The sequence below is a fragment of the Phaethon aethereus genome (genome assembly GCF_964289735.1).
Source record: "Phaethon aethereus genome assembly, chromosome: 4".
NCBI classification, from domain to species: Eukaryota; Metazoa; Chordata; class Aves; order Phaethontiformes; family Phaethontidae; genus Phaethon; species Phaethon aethereus.
Window position 1 is genome coordinate 32,220,980 of NC_138578.1, and position 15,640 is coordinate 32,236,619.

General features: G+C 40.5%; 1 protein-coding gene across 4 annotated transcripts in view; it reads right to left on the minus strand.

The window, feature by feature from the left end:
• Window positions 1–15,640, minus strand: part of PDLIM5 (PDZ and LIM domain 5) — a gene marked incomplete at both ends in the record, with an annotated part of 125,951 nt that overhangs the window by 48,515 nt on the left and 61,796 nt on the right. Inside the window, 4 exons of one of the 4 annotated variants that reach the window (XM_081999430.1) lie at window positions 221–393; window positions 684–701; window positions 5,344–5,459; window positions 7,121–7,163. In XM_081999430.1, the coding sequence (XP_081855556.1) occupies window positions 221–393; window positions 684–701; window positions 5,344–5,459; window positions 7,121–7,163 (350 nt within the window). Of the gene's footprint in view, window positions 1–220; window positions 394–683; window positions 702–5,343; window positions 5,769–7,120; window positions 7,164–15,640 lie in introns of all 4 variants that reach the window. The other 3 variants (XM_081999429.1, XM_081999428.1, XM_081999431.1) reach the window with 3 other exon arrangements.

Sequence of the window (15,640 nt, forward strand, 5' to 3'; positions counted from 1 at the left end):
ATGGAAATATTAAGACTTATGTAGAATGTATTAATATTCAACTCAATCAGGAATAAAGTTCAGTAATGTGTATGTCCTGGTGCTATTTAGCAATTACAGGAGTTTAACAAAAATATTTTCCTACTATAGTCTTCTCAACCTTTTTTCTTTTAAAGAGCTTTTAAAAATACCTATTTGTCCAAGACCATTACTTTTATTCTGTTTACATCAAACTACTCACTATGATCAGTGCCGGTGATTTGGGCAAGGATGCGGAAAGAGCGGGACTGGGTGGTGCCGGTCCGGGGATGCCAGTCTTCAGTGTCTTCGATCAGCCGCTTCTTGCTGGCATCGCTGTGGGTGGGTGTGTGGTAAAACTCTGTATAGGTATCCACAATGTGCTTCCGCGGGGGGCTGCGTCAAGGAGAGGAGAGAGCAGTGAGACCACCTGGGTTGGGGTAGCTACAAAGACACAGGCAGAATTGTGACTTTTCGCAGCGTCTAAAGGCAGCTTCTGCATCTGGATGCAGACGCGCAGCAGTGAGCGCTACAGGCACACCTGAACACAGACTCAGTTCTCCAAACCAAACGCAGCGTTATAATTGCTCTAACCCCACTGAAATATTTTTCCTTGTTTCCCTGCTGGAACATTTGAAACAGTAAGAGACAGTTTTATCAAGACATTTACGTGTTTAAGCCTTTACCGTTTGGGTGGGTTTTTCCTTGGAGACGACAGAGTAAGACAGCAAGAGAAAGTTTTCCCAGCATAAACAGGAAAAGGAGAAAAAGAAAACAAGAAATAAAGTCAGAAAGTTGAAACTGAAGTGCAGCTAATTCTTCTGTTCAATTAGTTTTGTGGGAAAGGGCACTGAAATCCAATTAATAGTGATAATCTCATTCTATAGCCACAGCACAGAACTCCCACACAAACTCACATAAATCTCCTTACAGGGGTGAGAGGGGAATTTGTTTTGGTAAAGCAGGGTAGTCTACTTAGTCAGGACCGGGTGCCCCTTGACAAATTCTCCCCTTGGTTCTCAAGAGGCAACGCACTAGCTGCGTGCAAGGGCCACCCAGCCCACGCCAAGTGTTCTGCGCTTGGCAAAGCCTGGATCAGAACCAGGCCATTTGAAAGCACAGGCAGCGATGTTCTGGAGCATCATGTGGAGGTATTGATGCTCGATACCCTCTCTCAAAGTCAAAAGAGGGGGGAGATGGTTTCATCAGGAAATTTTCCCCACAGTAACCTAAATGCTATTATCAATGCCTGCACTAGCAGACTTACAAGTATACAGGATTTTAAAGCTTTATTTCCAGTAACTGATGTAAAGAACATGTCATGGCACTGATCAGTTTAGGACAAGGGAACAGAAGATTCACACTGTATAGATTACTGTTAAATTCTACATTTGTCATCCCAAAGCATTAATCTTTAAGACCCTTTAACTGTACACTTATTTTTACATAATTTACAGGAGATTAACTGTGCAAAACTAGCTCCTAAGACATAACAATTCTAGTAATAAATAAAAACAAACCCAAAAAACCCTCAACAAAAACTTAAAAGTAACTTTTATTTTTGCCTCTACTTCCCCACTGTACTCTTAATGTCCAAAGTATTTCTGGTGAAGAAAGGTGGAAAATATGAGTGAGAATGATGTAAATTATTAATTGTCAACAAATAAGAGTTAGGCCCATTCAATGGACTGCATTAGTAAATACTTACGCTTCAGAGAATACTTAATATTTGCAAGAATGATGTGAAAGGTATTCATACAAAATTATATGAAAAGATTGAATATATTAACACACAGTATTAGTGAAGTACGTGTACCACATATCAAAGTTACTAAAAGAGGGAGAGGTATAGAAACAAAGACAGTGGTATTTCCAGGATGGAGTACAAGAGGTACAGAGAAAAATGAAGTAAAGCATCAAAACAGTTAATAGCAAAAATACAATCTGGAAATTAAAGCAGTAATTAAAGGTGTGGAACTACATGGAAATGTAATTATTTACATGCAGTTGATGGCATTCTAGCAACTATCACAGTGAAATAAGTAGTCTTTCACATTTGTTGGAAGTGGTATTATAAACAAAATATCCCGATGACTGTTCTTGTGCATCCTACTGGCACCTTTCTTAAGGCTTAAGACTCTACTAGCAATGACCCATTGAGGCAACAAGGTGGTGCCAGAGACAAAGGAAAATCCAATGAGACAGGTTCTCCCTTAACTCAGCCTTGAGGCAAGGGGAGAGCAGACAAGTCAATAAAACCTCAGTCATACTTATCATCCCACATATGTGCAAATCACAACATATAGATGGTATTCTTATTTTTGTTGTACGAATTCAGTACTTGGCCCTTCATACCATAGTCCTCAAACCATTTTTGCTTTTATACTGTATTTCACCATTTACTAGTTGTATTACCAACACCAATTAGCCACAGGTGCACCAAGAATTTATCAATACACATAAACACCACACAAATGTTTTGTTGAATTAAAAAAAGCTGTGAAATGTAACACAGTGAAAAGCAAGATCACATCATGTCCAATGCAGACAAAAACCATTTACTACACTAAGAAGCTACTAAGAAAAGCTGAAGCTGTTTTGCAAAATTTAAATATAGAGCTCTGTAAGAGCTATAATTTTGCAAAACAAGAATACATGCTGGTTATTCCAACAGGAAAAACGACCATAATTCAACTCCAGTGCTGTTGATACTAACTTTGTCACTGTTGTTATCTGCAAGGGAAAAAAAGTATTTGATGTGTTAATACATTCTGTGATTTTGTGAAATATTACAGGAGTTTCCAAATCCAAGCTCTGGTAAAGCCATATATCATGTAAGTCAAACTTACAATCATCAAGAGAACCTACAAGGGAAAAATTCAGCACAGCTGAGCTTAAATTGAGTGAAGCCTGTGGATATCTTACCTGTTTTAAGCAGCAGGCACATTTTCATGCAAGAGTTGGCAAGAAGGTCTTGATAAAAGCGTAATTGCACACAGCCTAGTGAAGGCAAATTGCTTGCTTTCTAAGCCAGGGCTAAACACAGGAAACAAAACTTCCTTCCCCATCCTGAAGCGAAGGCAAATAGTTTATATCCTGAATGTGGTATGAGGGGAGCCAGGAGGAAGGGAGGAAATTCTGAGTACAACAAGGTGCGTGCCTGAAGAACTGCATTTGCTCAGCAATGCTATCTCTGAACAAGATAAAAGGTGCCTTTTTTTTGAGAAAACAAATAATACAAAATACAGAAGCAAAATGGAATTTATTTCAGACTAATCAATTATTCCAAATTTCAATGTTTCTAATATTTCATAAGTGTTATAGATTCCATTTTAAATGGGGAGATAGTTAAGCATCGTTGCAGAAATGTAATTTTTTTTAAGTAAAACTACAAAGTAAGTAGTATAGTATACATTGGCAGACCAATATAATCGCTTCAGTGGGTTTTGTTTTCTGTCCTAGGACCTCAAGACAGTTAGACAGCCCAATCACACTATTGTAAGAAAGATGGCAAAATAAAGTAGGTTTTTGCAGCTTTAAACATTTTCAAACTCTCCCAGGCTAGATCTGCAAGGTTGGCAGGGAGACAGGGATTTCTTCACCTGTCAGCTGTGCTACTCTTCAGTCAGTATTAAGGCCGGGCAGGTAACAGCACTCACCCAGCGCTCGTCCTTGTCAAGTGCTTACTCTACGCCTGCAGCACTTCCTTCCAGGACACTTAGTTTTGTTACTATTGTTCCTCTTTTTTCAGTACTAATTGCTGCTTTTGAATACTCCTTACACAGTCATTTGCTAAAACAGCATTCCTGGAAACTTAAGAGATGGTTTGCCAAACTATATTCAACAAGTCTACCAGCATCGAGCAAGTGCTTGGGATCTCCCAATTTCATCGCACTTCTATGCAGCATGGACTCTCGCCATCAGCTCTTGAAGAAAAGGCTGGACATTACCATGACAACGGTGCGATATAAAATGCATATGTACTGCATTATATGAGTCCACATATGGAAAATATTCGTACTGCAATATAAAGGGAATAGGTGCCCAAAGAAGGATTTTTTTCCCCCCAGGAGAAGCTCAACTAAAACTGGAATTTATTCTGTATGTTAGTTGATGTGGATGTTTTCCTTTCTGTAGGGTTCCTCATATACTTTACATACTGAGAGCATATCAGAGGAGAGAGGCACTAGGCCTATTCCTCCAAGCCCCTTTTCCTTTGAGTGATGGGAAACAGTAAACACAGCTTTTAGGTTTTAAGCGCAGGTTTTACGTTCTTAAGATTGAAGAGGAACGTACTTGCCTTTTTTTATTACTTAATTCAATCTGCCGGACACTGTGGCTGGCACAGCGGCCAACTGGCATGGGACCACTCGCACCCAGCCTCCCCCCGTCTCCGTGGCACAGAAGCCGCTGGGAACCAGTCCCTGGGGCACTGCAGCTCCCGAGCCCTGCCCAGGAATTTCTGGGAGAGCCCGAGGCGGCCCCGGCCAAAAGCGTGCCAACGAAACAGGGCAGCGTTGCAGGTCTGAGTGCCCACGACTGTTGCTGGGCTCAGTTTAATTTAGTATCTATTGTTTACTAGTCTAGATGCTACACCAGATATAGTATAAGCCTTTCACGCAGGCTTACGGTCCCTTAAATGTTGGGTCTCTGATACCCACTTTAACATAAACAATTATTTGAATACAAAAAATTCCTCAAATTTTAAAGATGAGTTGCTTTTTTAGGGTAAAGGCAACATTTAAAGTTGAGGCATTTACATTGTAATGCTGCAAAAAATCTGCTCAACCCTGCCAGCTTCCTTGAATAAATTGTAAAGTTTCTCGTGTGTTGTGCAGAGAAGTAATGTGACATCTGTCCCTTTGCCTCCCTTCTGGGACCTTTCTCCACTGGTCCTGCTGGGGCCACAGCTGGTCTTTCAGGGCATCTCATTCCTGGCCATCACAGCACCCGCTGACCCGTCTTGACACGCCGCTCTGCATTTTTGAGTGCCTGCTGCTTTCAGTCACCTCATCAGGAGTCAAAATACACAGTGAGACACAGACAGCAAAATTAATACCGGGCTTGTTGTAAGGTCCAGAAAACATCGCGATACAACCCATCGTGTAAAGCATTTCGTGGTCCCGATTCAATTTAGCTGTGACACTCAATAAGCCGATATGTCACTCCTGAGAAAAATCATCACCGAAGGTCTGGCCAGGCCCTTTTAAGATGCGAGCCCTTCCTCAGAGATTCGCTTTGGAGGATTAGACGACTCCTCCAAGCTGCGTTTCATTTAGCCCTTAAACAAGCCCAGCTTTTTTCCTGCGAGGAAAGCCCCTCACAGCAAAAAAAAATCCCACCTACCCATTTTGCTGTTTACTCTCCCCCTGGTTTTCTCTGAATCCTCGTCGTGGCCCCTCGGCTACATCCTGGGCGCCGTCGCCGGCAGAGGCGCTCGGGGCGGCATTGTGCGCGGCGGGCTGCCGTGGGACATTAACCGCAGGTTTAGCGGCGCTCGGCGCAGGCGCCCGCTGCTCAGCGTTAGGCTTGGCGTTAACATGCAGTCCGGACGCAGCGAACGGGGCCGGGGCGGCAGCCACGGGGGATGGAGCCGCCGCCTGAGCTGGGGTGAAGGCGGAGGACGGTGATGGGATGGAGGTGACTTTGGAGGAGGTTACGGCTCCGAAGGGCCTTGGTGTCTTATTGTAAGCCACGCTCGCCGCGGCAGTGACTTTGGGTGCAACAGCAGAGGCAATGGGCACAGGCTTAACTACTTCTGCAGGTTCTCCCTATGCGAGATGAAAAACAAAAAAGAAACACACAAAACCACGCCAAACGCATGCACATTCCTCAGCAGCGATTTTCGCTGCTCTCAGGGGAGATAGCCTGCCGAGCGTGAAATGAAGAAGCACAGAAGCAAGCTTTACCGAGACCGCAACCATGAAACGTATGGGGAAAAAAAATGCACCGTGCGTTTTAGGAAAGGGAATGATCCAAGCATGCATGACCAATGTGAAACCCCACAATGCTAACTCCTCTCATCATACCCAAAATTGACAGCCCACACATCAAATTCAAGAACCACTCTATTGTAAGGCCCACCGGGTAACTCACGTGGAAAAAAACAGTGTTTTTTATAAAAATCCACACTCCACCTCTCAAACCCAATTCGAGATATGCACGTGCCCCTGCCCCCCCAAGCAGCACAGGCGTGTGCACGCACACGCTGTACATGTTCATCTGTTGATACGGCCCTTGAGAGCAGAACCAGAGCCCTGGAGCTCATTCATTAGCGGCCAGTGCTTGGGGACTCGGGGAGCTTTTCCAGTTGGACTCCATCAATGTGCCCCAGTGCCTTCATATACCCTTGTCAGATCAAAACATTCCAAAAAAAGGGATTTGGGGGTGTGGGGCTGTGGTTCTGTTTTTTTCCTGGGAGCTATGGTTTAAAATGGTGGTTCCCAAACTGCAGCAGTGAGCTGAAGAGTAATATACTAAACATTATTTATGTCCGCTGTGGAGGATTTTCAAGTACAGGCCATTTGTAAGTATGTTCGGTTTTGCTAACAGTCACCTTATTGAAAGGGGGTGTGTGTGAAACTATTGCTTGAGAACATAACATTAGAAGAACTGGAGAACGAATAATTTCCCAGGGCTCTAAGGAAAGTGAGGGGAATTGTTCTCTGAAACTCTAATATTTACATAAGCTTCTTTCAAATACAAGGCAAGATCTCAGTGCCATTTAAAAAAAAAAAACAAAACCAAAAAAACAAACCAGACAAACAACAAAGAAAAACCCACCACCAAAAAACCTTACAACTGTTTCTCTCTTAGGGATAGAGGAAAATCTTCAGCAATATCTTTCTAAAAAAGTGCTCCAAGAGTTGAAAGATAGCATTTATGCACACTTTTTTGTGGATAATCATTTGCCAGGTCTATTTGTTTTTTTTTTTGGGGGGGGGGGGGGCAGATATCACTCAAAGGTTCAAATGCTGCAATACTCTTAATGTAACACATGGAAATCAAGCATGTTATATTGAAAGCAAAGTTTGAATGACAGCGCTTATCAACAACAGGGTTTGACAGATGGGTAACAGTTAGTGCCACATGCTACGTTTCTTCGTTGTGATGATCAACATACCTTTGGTACATGAACAAGATTGGGTTTTGGTACAGAAGCCACTCTGGAAAATTAAAAACATACACATAATTGTAAAAACCAAGTTCTTTAATGTTTAAACATTTCCCTCTTCCAACTCACCACATCTACCCACAGATACATAAAATATTTCATTTTGTTTCCTCTGAAGAAAACAAGAAATATTCAAGTTAAACCTACAACATTGTTGTTAATACAAGGAAAAGGCAAAAACTAACAGGATGAATTTACCCAGACACAACCTTCGGAACTCTAGCATCTATCATCAAGTACTATTTGATTTATAAATTCATAATACCATACCACCAGTTAGGAAACTTCAGCTCCAATTTGCGTATTGTTTTCCATCCTTTCACAAGAAACTATGTCACCTATCTCAAAAGCTCTGGTCAGATAAACTGCCTTTTAAACAGCGCATAACCTTTATTCAGGCTTAAAACAGAAAGCTTCTTTTTAGAGTAACAACAACAACAACAACAACAAAAATCCTTCTGAAAGACTTAGCAAGTTAAATAATACAGAAACTTTTTGCACACTCTTTTGTCTTCAAAGGCAAGATTAGCGTCACTTGAACTCGACAGATGGCAAAAATAATTCTTCCAAACAATGGGTGCATTGAAACTACTGCGGGGTGGTGGGAAGGAAAGGAAATGCTGCAACGGGAAGGATGAAGAAGATAAAGGATTGACAAATTTTGTTATACCTAACGTGAACTGGCAACATGTTACAGGTAAAGGCAAATCACTTGATTGTGGGGTTTTTTTCCCCAGATTTGCACATACATATGTGCAAAAATACACATACACACACACAAATATTAAAAAAACCCAAACACCACCAGTAAAAGAATGTGACACACTGACATTTTGTCTGCAAGCATCACCCTTTGTACACGTAAGCTTTTTCTTGCTGTTTTGGTAGAAAAGTGGCTTCTTGCCACATTTCAAAACATTTCTGGCCATATGTGGTAGTTGCTTAGAAAAGCTGGCACCCTTAATGATCCAGGACCCAGCAATCATGTCCTGCCTGAAATCACACAACTCCAATTTCCAACGAGTCTTCTAAAGAGGGTTTTGAAGAACTGAAGCTGGATTCTCATTTTCCAAAAGATAATTTGCCAGGGAGGGAAACAGGTTCATTTAATTGGAACTCAGCTAAAAAAGGTAACAATTTAATTCAAACAACTCCATTGTATAAACCAGCTTTTCTAGTTTATACCAAGAAAATGTGGAGATCTAGATTTGAATTAGGCACGCGTGGCCCATTTAACAACTTTTTGGGGGTTATTTTTGTTTGTTGGTTTTGGGGTTTTTTTTTGTGTGTGTGGTGGGTTTTTTTTTGTTTGGGGTTTTTTTTTTTTTTTTTTACACTAATTACATTCAAAATGTTTATTCCTTCCATCAAAGCCATTTGGGCCCTCAGGCCTCGTGAGATTCCTGCAACAGCATGCCTGCTGCAGGTTCAGTAGCTAGCTTACAAAAAGGGAGATGCGTGTAACCCACACGCTATGTTGGCGGGGAAAAAAAAAGGAAAAAGAAAAAAAAAATCGCATGAGAAGATCATCTTCTGCGCTTCGCCTTCAACCATTTGTGCGCGGCTGCTGACGCACATTATGTCCACGTAAGCAGTGATTCTCAACAGAGAGAGGGTCTGGGGGCCCTGAGGAACAGGTCCGTTCTCCCCTTTCCCACAGAGTGTGCAGCCTATGAGAAGACTGACCTCCAGCCCTCCAGAGCACTGGGGTGCATCATTAATCACTCCTAATTGCAGAGTTGTCAATTTGCAGCAACAAAAGCAACAAGAAGAAAAGAAACAAATGCCAACACATATGGAAACTTTTCTTTCTTTTTTAAGACCAGAGGTAGAAGGAAACGTGCATTTCACTCTGTATCTTAGGCACATGTTTTTTAATAAAGTAACTTGGACTGTTTTGTGTATTTATTAATCTGATCTAACAGTAAGAAGTAGAAAGACATTCATTACTCAAGTCAACTACTGTATTTCATGCCTGAGGAAAAAACCCTTCTCTTTGTTTATGCTGGGCCTTGAAGTTTCAGTCTCATAAAAGGAATATATCTACTTTTTTTTTCTTCTTACAAAATAATCAAATTTGAGTTTACAATGGATGAGATTGCTCTGCATTCATCAATACAGCACTGAGCAAAAATTATTTCAGACCACTATTTCCAGATGATCTGAAGACATACTATTCAAAATTCACCTTCAAAAATATCATACAAAAAGACAAAAAAGAAAAAAAGGGTGAAAAAAAAGCTTGGTAACTGAAATGTTCCCAATGTTCTTTTAGCATTGGAGTCAGACAGCATAACACTACTTTATTTCCCCCAAACATACTTGAAACAAGGACATAAATTTGTGTGTCCCAGACATACTTCAAACAGTTTAACTTGGCCTTATTGACTTCAGACCATAATCAGACTAAAAATCTGTGATTTATCCCGTATCGTATAAAGAAAATGCTCACCCAGCAAACTAAGCTACTAAGATCTGAATGTGAAAAATGCATGGTGGCTAGACAAGACAGTACAAAAGGAAATGCACACTTCAAGCTGAAAAGCAAAACACGTCCAATACACACATTTAAGAAAAATACTTCCTTAAGGGCTATTTCCCTTCAGATTTTCATAGATACTACCAAACTGCATAGCAAGAAGAAACAAAACAAAACAAACAAACAAAAAAAAAAACCCCACAAAACACACACCCAACCAAAAAACCTGAACCAAAAAAACCCCAAAAACCAAACTGCAGAGTCTTGTACATTTTCTTAACTGTTAGCACTTCGCTTGCCACCTAGCAATTAAACACACTGGGATTTCATGCTGGTTTGGTCACGTGGAATGTATGAATAACTGATGGTAAAGGCTTTCAAAATGAGATGACACACTTGCCCTGTTACTACTCACTAGAAAAGCAGGATGGTTTGAAGCAGGATAGTTTTTGAATGATTTTAAAACTAGCAGTTCTGTATATTAGTTTACACAATATTTTCAATAACATACATACAAAACAAAGACAGAAAAGCTCAGTATAAACACTTATTATAAACAACGCACACAAAAGACCTTGGCAAATGGTTACAGTTTCGAGCTTCTTGTGAATTATTATAGACAATGAAAATCAAAGCAGCGGCCATCACTTGCTGACAGCCTAATACTGAAAATGAAAGCGCACAAAGTTTTTGCACAGGCTTCTCCAAGCAAGCCATTTGTTTTTTCAGAGAGGGGGGAAAAAAAAAAAAAAGCTATATTTAGCCTGTGTACACAGTTCATTTCAACCAAACGTGATCAAATTTGCTTTCTAAACATACCACAAGCTGTTCCTCTCTGATGAATACTTTTGTGACATTTAATGCAATTCAAAACATTCCAACTTCCAGCACAGCCTTATTAGGAAAATAAATTAGTCTGCTCTTCACCGTAAGTGACATGCCCAGAAAAAACTATTCATTCTTCAAATTCTCCTTTTATTCATTTCCTTTCCAAGTATTTCACCCCCCCAAAAAAAGAAAAAAGACACAAGCAATTCAACAGAACCCTTCTATAATTACCAATAACTGGAAAAAGTCATTAAAGATACAGTACTTAATGCTTCTGCAATGAGTACAATTTGATACATCATCTGCAAAGACCAATCATCAATGAAAACACTGTAATCTCAATAATTAGCATTATGGAAGTAAATTCAATGCAAAGCAGGATCTTTTGTACAAGTCTCAGCTGTCGTGTGTGTATAACCACACAACAGAGGCCCATACCCTCAGCCAACAAATCCCTAAAGCATCCTTGGACCTAAAACCCAAAAGACATTTCAGATTCATCTCTCCTCTGAACTGCATTTAAAGTCCCACCATCCTGAGTCCTTCTGCCCCTTAGAAGAGCACTATATTATATTCATAACTTGAAAAGCAGGTACCAAACTCAACGGAACAATCACAAGAAGGGAACTGTACCTATGAGCCCCTCTATAAACAAGGGGAGCATGCAGTATCAGTATTAATGCAGGCATTGCGTTTGAGGTTTTCACATCTCTGTAGCTTAAAGGATTGCTCATAAACTCTGGTGTGAGATACAACAAGAAGAAGCTGCAAAACCTTCACTGCTGAAATGAAGTCAAGGCTGGAAGATTTTCTGCAAAATTGTATTTGTTGTTCTGAACTGAACCCTTCTAAGAGGAGGCTGCAAGAAAGGAAGGAATTTCCCTCCTCCCCCCCTCGTTTTCAAAACTAACTCCTTTCTCCTAGCTGATCAATCAGGATACAGATTTTGGCAGCAGATACTAAATCCCTGAAAAGCTGCAGTCAGATCTTCCTTCCCAAAACCTGACCTTTTAGTGGTTTTGCCATTGTAGCCTGCAGGTCTGTTCATTTGCTTCATTTTATTTCTAGAGACAGGGCAGGAAGCTAAATGCATTTGCTTTTCATAAATTAGCCAACTCATGAAAAAAGATGACAAGCAGAAAACGTTTAACATATATAACAAGCCATGACTTTCACTAGGGGTTATCTGAATGAAAACAAATGGAGATGTAATTTAAAGCACATAAAAAAGAACAATCCAAATATATCTCGTTTTTCTTAGACCCAAGCCCTTTATCACAGACATAATTAATTTCTTACCAACCTTGCTCGGGCTCACAACAATAGAAAAGCAAAAATATTCTTAAGCTCGCTTCTTGTTGCGACTCATATACCATCAGAAATGGTTGTCCTACATACACTAATACAACATACAACTACGTTTCCCACAGTTGTGTAGAAACGTGCCCGCTGCCCTGGCCAACACCCGTCGGCAAATCAGCACTCCGGCAATCTTGCCAGGAGAAGCGCCTGTGGCCTAGAGAGGGCAAACCTCTGCACATCCCAGCGCATGACAAAGCAGAGGTAGCAATACTATCACCAAGTACTACTCAATGACAGTGGGAATCTGTTGCAGTCACTGCAAAATGGAGATTACTTCTTTTTCCTCCTTAAGAATTACGGCAATGTTTTCAAATATGTACTCCGGTCATCGTGCTCGCTAACATACCAACAGATGGCTATTAACATTTTATTTCTTAAGTCATTCTCTTTGCTCTAGTTTTTTATGTTAGTTTCCATTTAGTTGAACAGACCAAATTATGACAAATATGGGAATATTCATTATAATGAAACAATGCAGACATCAGCGCTGACCGCCTGCTTAAGGGAGCAAACGGCAAACTTCAAACCAGTGATACAAGAAAGAAGATGAGATGCATAATGGCATTTCAGATACCATACATCTCAAGGAGTCTTGGTACAAACATCTCATTCTGAAAATAATTCTTACATTAAAAACACGTTCTTTCTCCTCTTGCCTTACAAAATACAGGCTGCAAACTTGTGATAATTCAAACGTTAAAATGCTAACAGTGTAAGATACTGTTGTCTTGGCATTAATAAAATACTGAAAAGAGTTTCTGTGGATGCTCCTTTTGTATGTGAAATCTCAGGAAAAAGATCTCTTCAGTCAGATGAACCACTTTAAATAGTTTTTAACTTTTGGTTTTCATGCCTTTTGATGACATATATTTAATTGAGTATGTTGAGAATATCAGCATTTATTCCTTGACAGAATAGGACCTCGAGATAATACTTAACACCTTACTTCATTATATTTAGCCTGGGAATATTAGCTTGTGAGTCACTTTCAACAGAGTCTACATTTTCAGTAAGTGTAAAGGGGGAGAATTAATATAATGTGCATGTCAGCATTTTACATTTGGTATACACTATATAATACCTTTATATCCTCATTCTCCCAGCACACTAGATTATGATGAAGCACTAGGTCAGGTAAAAGCAAGAAAAATTATATTCTTGCTTTACTGGCTATTTGATAGATGGCCAAATCAAACATAGGTCCCCCCTCTTAAATTTAAATAAGGTTTGGGATTTTGTCATTATATGTTAAAATAAACAATGTTGACGTTTTAGGAGAGAAACAAGCTGCCCTCTGCTTTGGTATTCCTACCCACAAAGGATTAGTTGTTTTCAAGACCTCCCAAAGGCAACCGCTGCTCATAGTCTCATTCCTGTGGTCTGTGGCAACCCTACCGAACGCATTTGTAAAGAGAGTTTAAGTGCAGGCAGATAATATTTTATTCTATTAAAGCAAAACCAAAAACCAAACAAAAAGCCAAGGAAAAAAATACTATGGAATTTATGTCGCTTACCTTCTGACTGCCAGAGACTTAAAAACATGCTTCTCGCTTCCATGAAGGCAGAAGGGTTAGAAATTTGGAGAGCTCATGCGTATGGCCAGCATTGGACTAGGGGGGCACATCTGTCCACAGCTGCCCATGACTCCCTGGTCAGAACCCAAAAAGGTAAAGCAACCCCAGTACCAAGTACGGCTGGTGCCTTACAATCCTCTACGGCAGATCACTCCTGGAAAAGTTACAGAGCAGCCTATATACAAGGGGTAGCTCAGCGTGCCTAAATGACTGAGTTTGGTAGGCAGGAATCCCATATGACCACTGCTTGGCTACTCACAAGTGATAGGAAAACCAATGGCTTGTAGATAAGACCACCTTATACATTACCTTCAGTGATGGCAGTCATTTCCATCAAGTCATGCCTTGTTATAAACTGATTTTTTTCTTTAAGCTTTCCTAAAGCTGTCTTGTCAAGTAACAGTATCCATAAAACAGTTAAGTGCAAATAGCAAGACAAAACAACTGTACTCAGACTTTTAATAAAGCAGAATGTATACATTTGATTTTCTTCAGAAGTGCTTATTAGATACTAATTCTAGCACAGCAAGCTACCTTTTAAAAATAGCCAGCTTAATGAAAAGCATAGGTCTAAATGACTTGCAGCCCTAGTCAGTTCCCCAAAGCCCTCAAAAAAAAAAAAAAAAAGCTCAATTTCATGCTGACTTCAGTCTGTCCTCAAATCTAGGTTATAATTTAGGCGATTCGACAGTACACGCTAAATTATTTTTCCCAGTGCTTTCCATAATATGGTGACTAATGTTTAAATTACCTCCTTTGCCTAAAACACAGCCCAACTAACTTGAAAGTGCAGTCATATCTATTTTAACCGGAAATTCATGACAAACAGCTCCCCAATCCCCAATATATCCTTATTTGGTATTTTTATTTTTTGCCCCTTAAGTACATGCTTGGGAATGAGCATATATCAATTTTTTTTCTCTCAAATGAAGTATCTGGCAATTTAGAAAGCCATCAGATTATATTTACTTCTTGTAGGAGCTAAGCACATCTCTCCTCTACAAAGCAGCTCACCCATCCATGGCTTCAAGAAAGACTGAGAGAAATGTAGCAGAAGCACAGTTAACCAAATGAGACGAAAACTGTTCCTGAGGTGTCAGGCAGCAATAACAAATAAAAGCCATGTCCTTCACTAGGTCACCAGCATGGGAAGCAGTGTCACCCACCCAGACCCCAGAAGCACTGCCCAGGCATCTTTGGCCAAACCCCAGTTGCTTCCTCACACCTCCCACTTCATATCGGCTTATGATTATACAGGAGCAATATGAGCAACCTAATGCTACAACTTCTGAATTTTCATCTGCAGTGTTTGGAGCTGTACATAGTCTCAGCCATGTGGACAGCCTGCCACAACTGCATGGCTGTCAGGAAAATTGTTAAGCTTGGGGCTGGTCTAGAAAAGCCAGGGACATGGCAGTAGTCACCAATAATGAAACACAATGATAAATGTATTTAAAAAGGATGAACTGTGTCGGTTTTAATAGGATATTCTACAGTTTTAGTTCTTTCCAGTTAAGGTCAGGAATACCATTAAGCATTTGTCTGACTCCTGAGCATGACCCACCACCAAACAAGCAAGTTTTCTTTCCCACCCAGCCCCTCAGACACCTCTTTCCTCCCTCCTATGCCACCCCAGCAGCAAGAGATGAACGTCTGCCTTCGAGCTGCATGAGCCCAGAGCCTGGCTGGCAAGCTGCCGCAAGGATGACCACGGGCCTCTCCTTAAGCGTAACTCTGCTGTTACACTTTCACGATACTACCACTATCTTTCAGGAAGCCATTTATTCTCCAAACAGACAATCATGAATTTATTCTCATTCCACTCTTTACTAAAGGAAGGTAGTAACAGCCCTATTGATGAGTCAAGACACTGCAATTTTGATTCTCAACAGCTGAGAGATGGTCTTGCATGGCAGGGACACTGCAGCCAGCACATACCTGCACCAGTCTTCGTTGGAGCAGATGTTTAGAGTGGCAGAGCTGAAGTTTATATTGAAGCACTATAAGCCACATTACAGAATTATTACAGGATCACTTTAATGAACATGTCCTTGCCAGAAGAAGTTAACTTTTCAACTGCAGGTCCTCGCTTTTGTTGCCCTTTATCATTTCCATGCATTGTTCATATATTTATATATTTAAGGTCACTGGCTTAGCAGCATGTATTGCAGGTCTAACATGCTGAGAAAAGCTATTTATGTCTTGACACAGCTGTCTACTATAGTT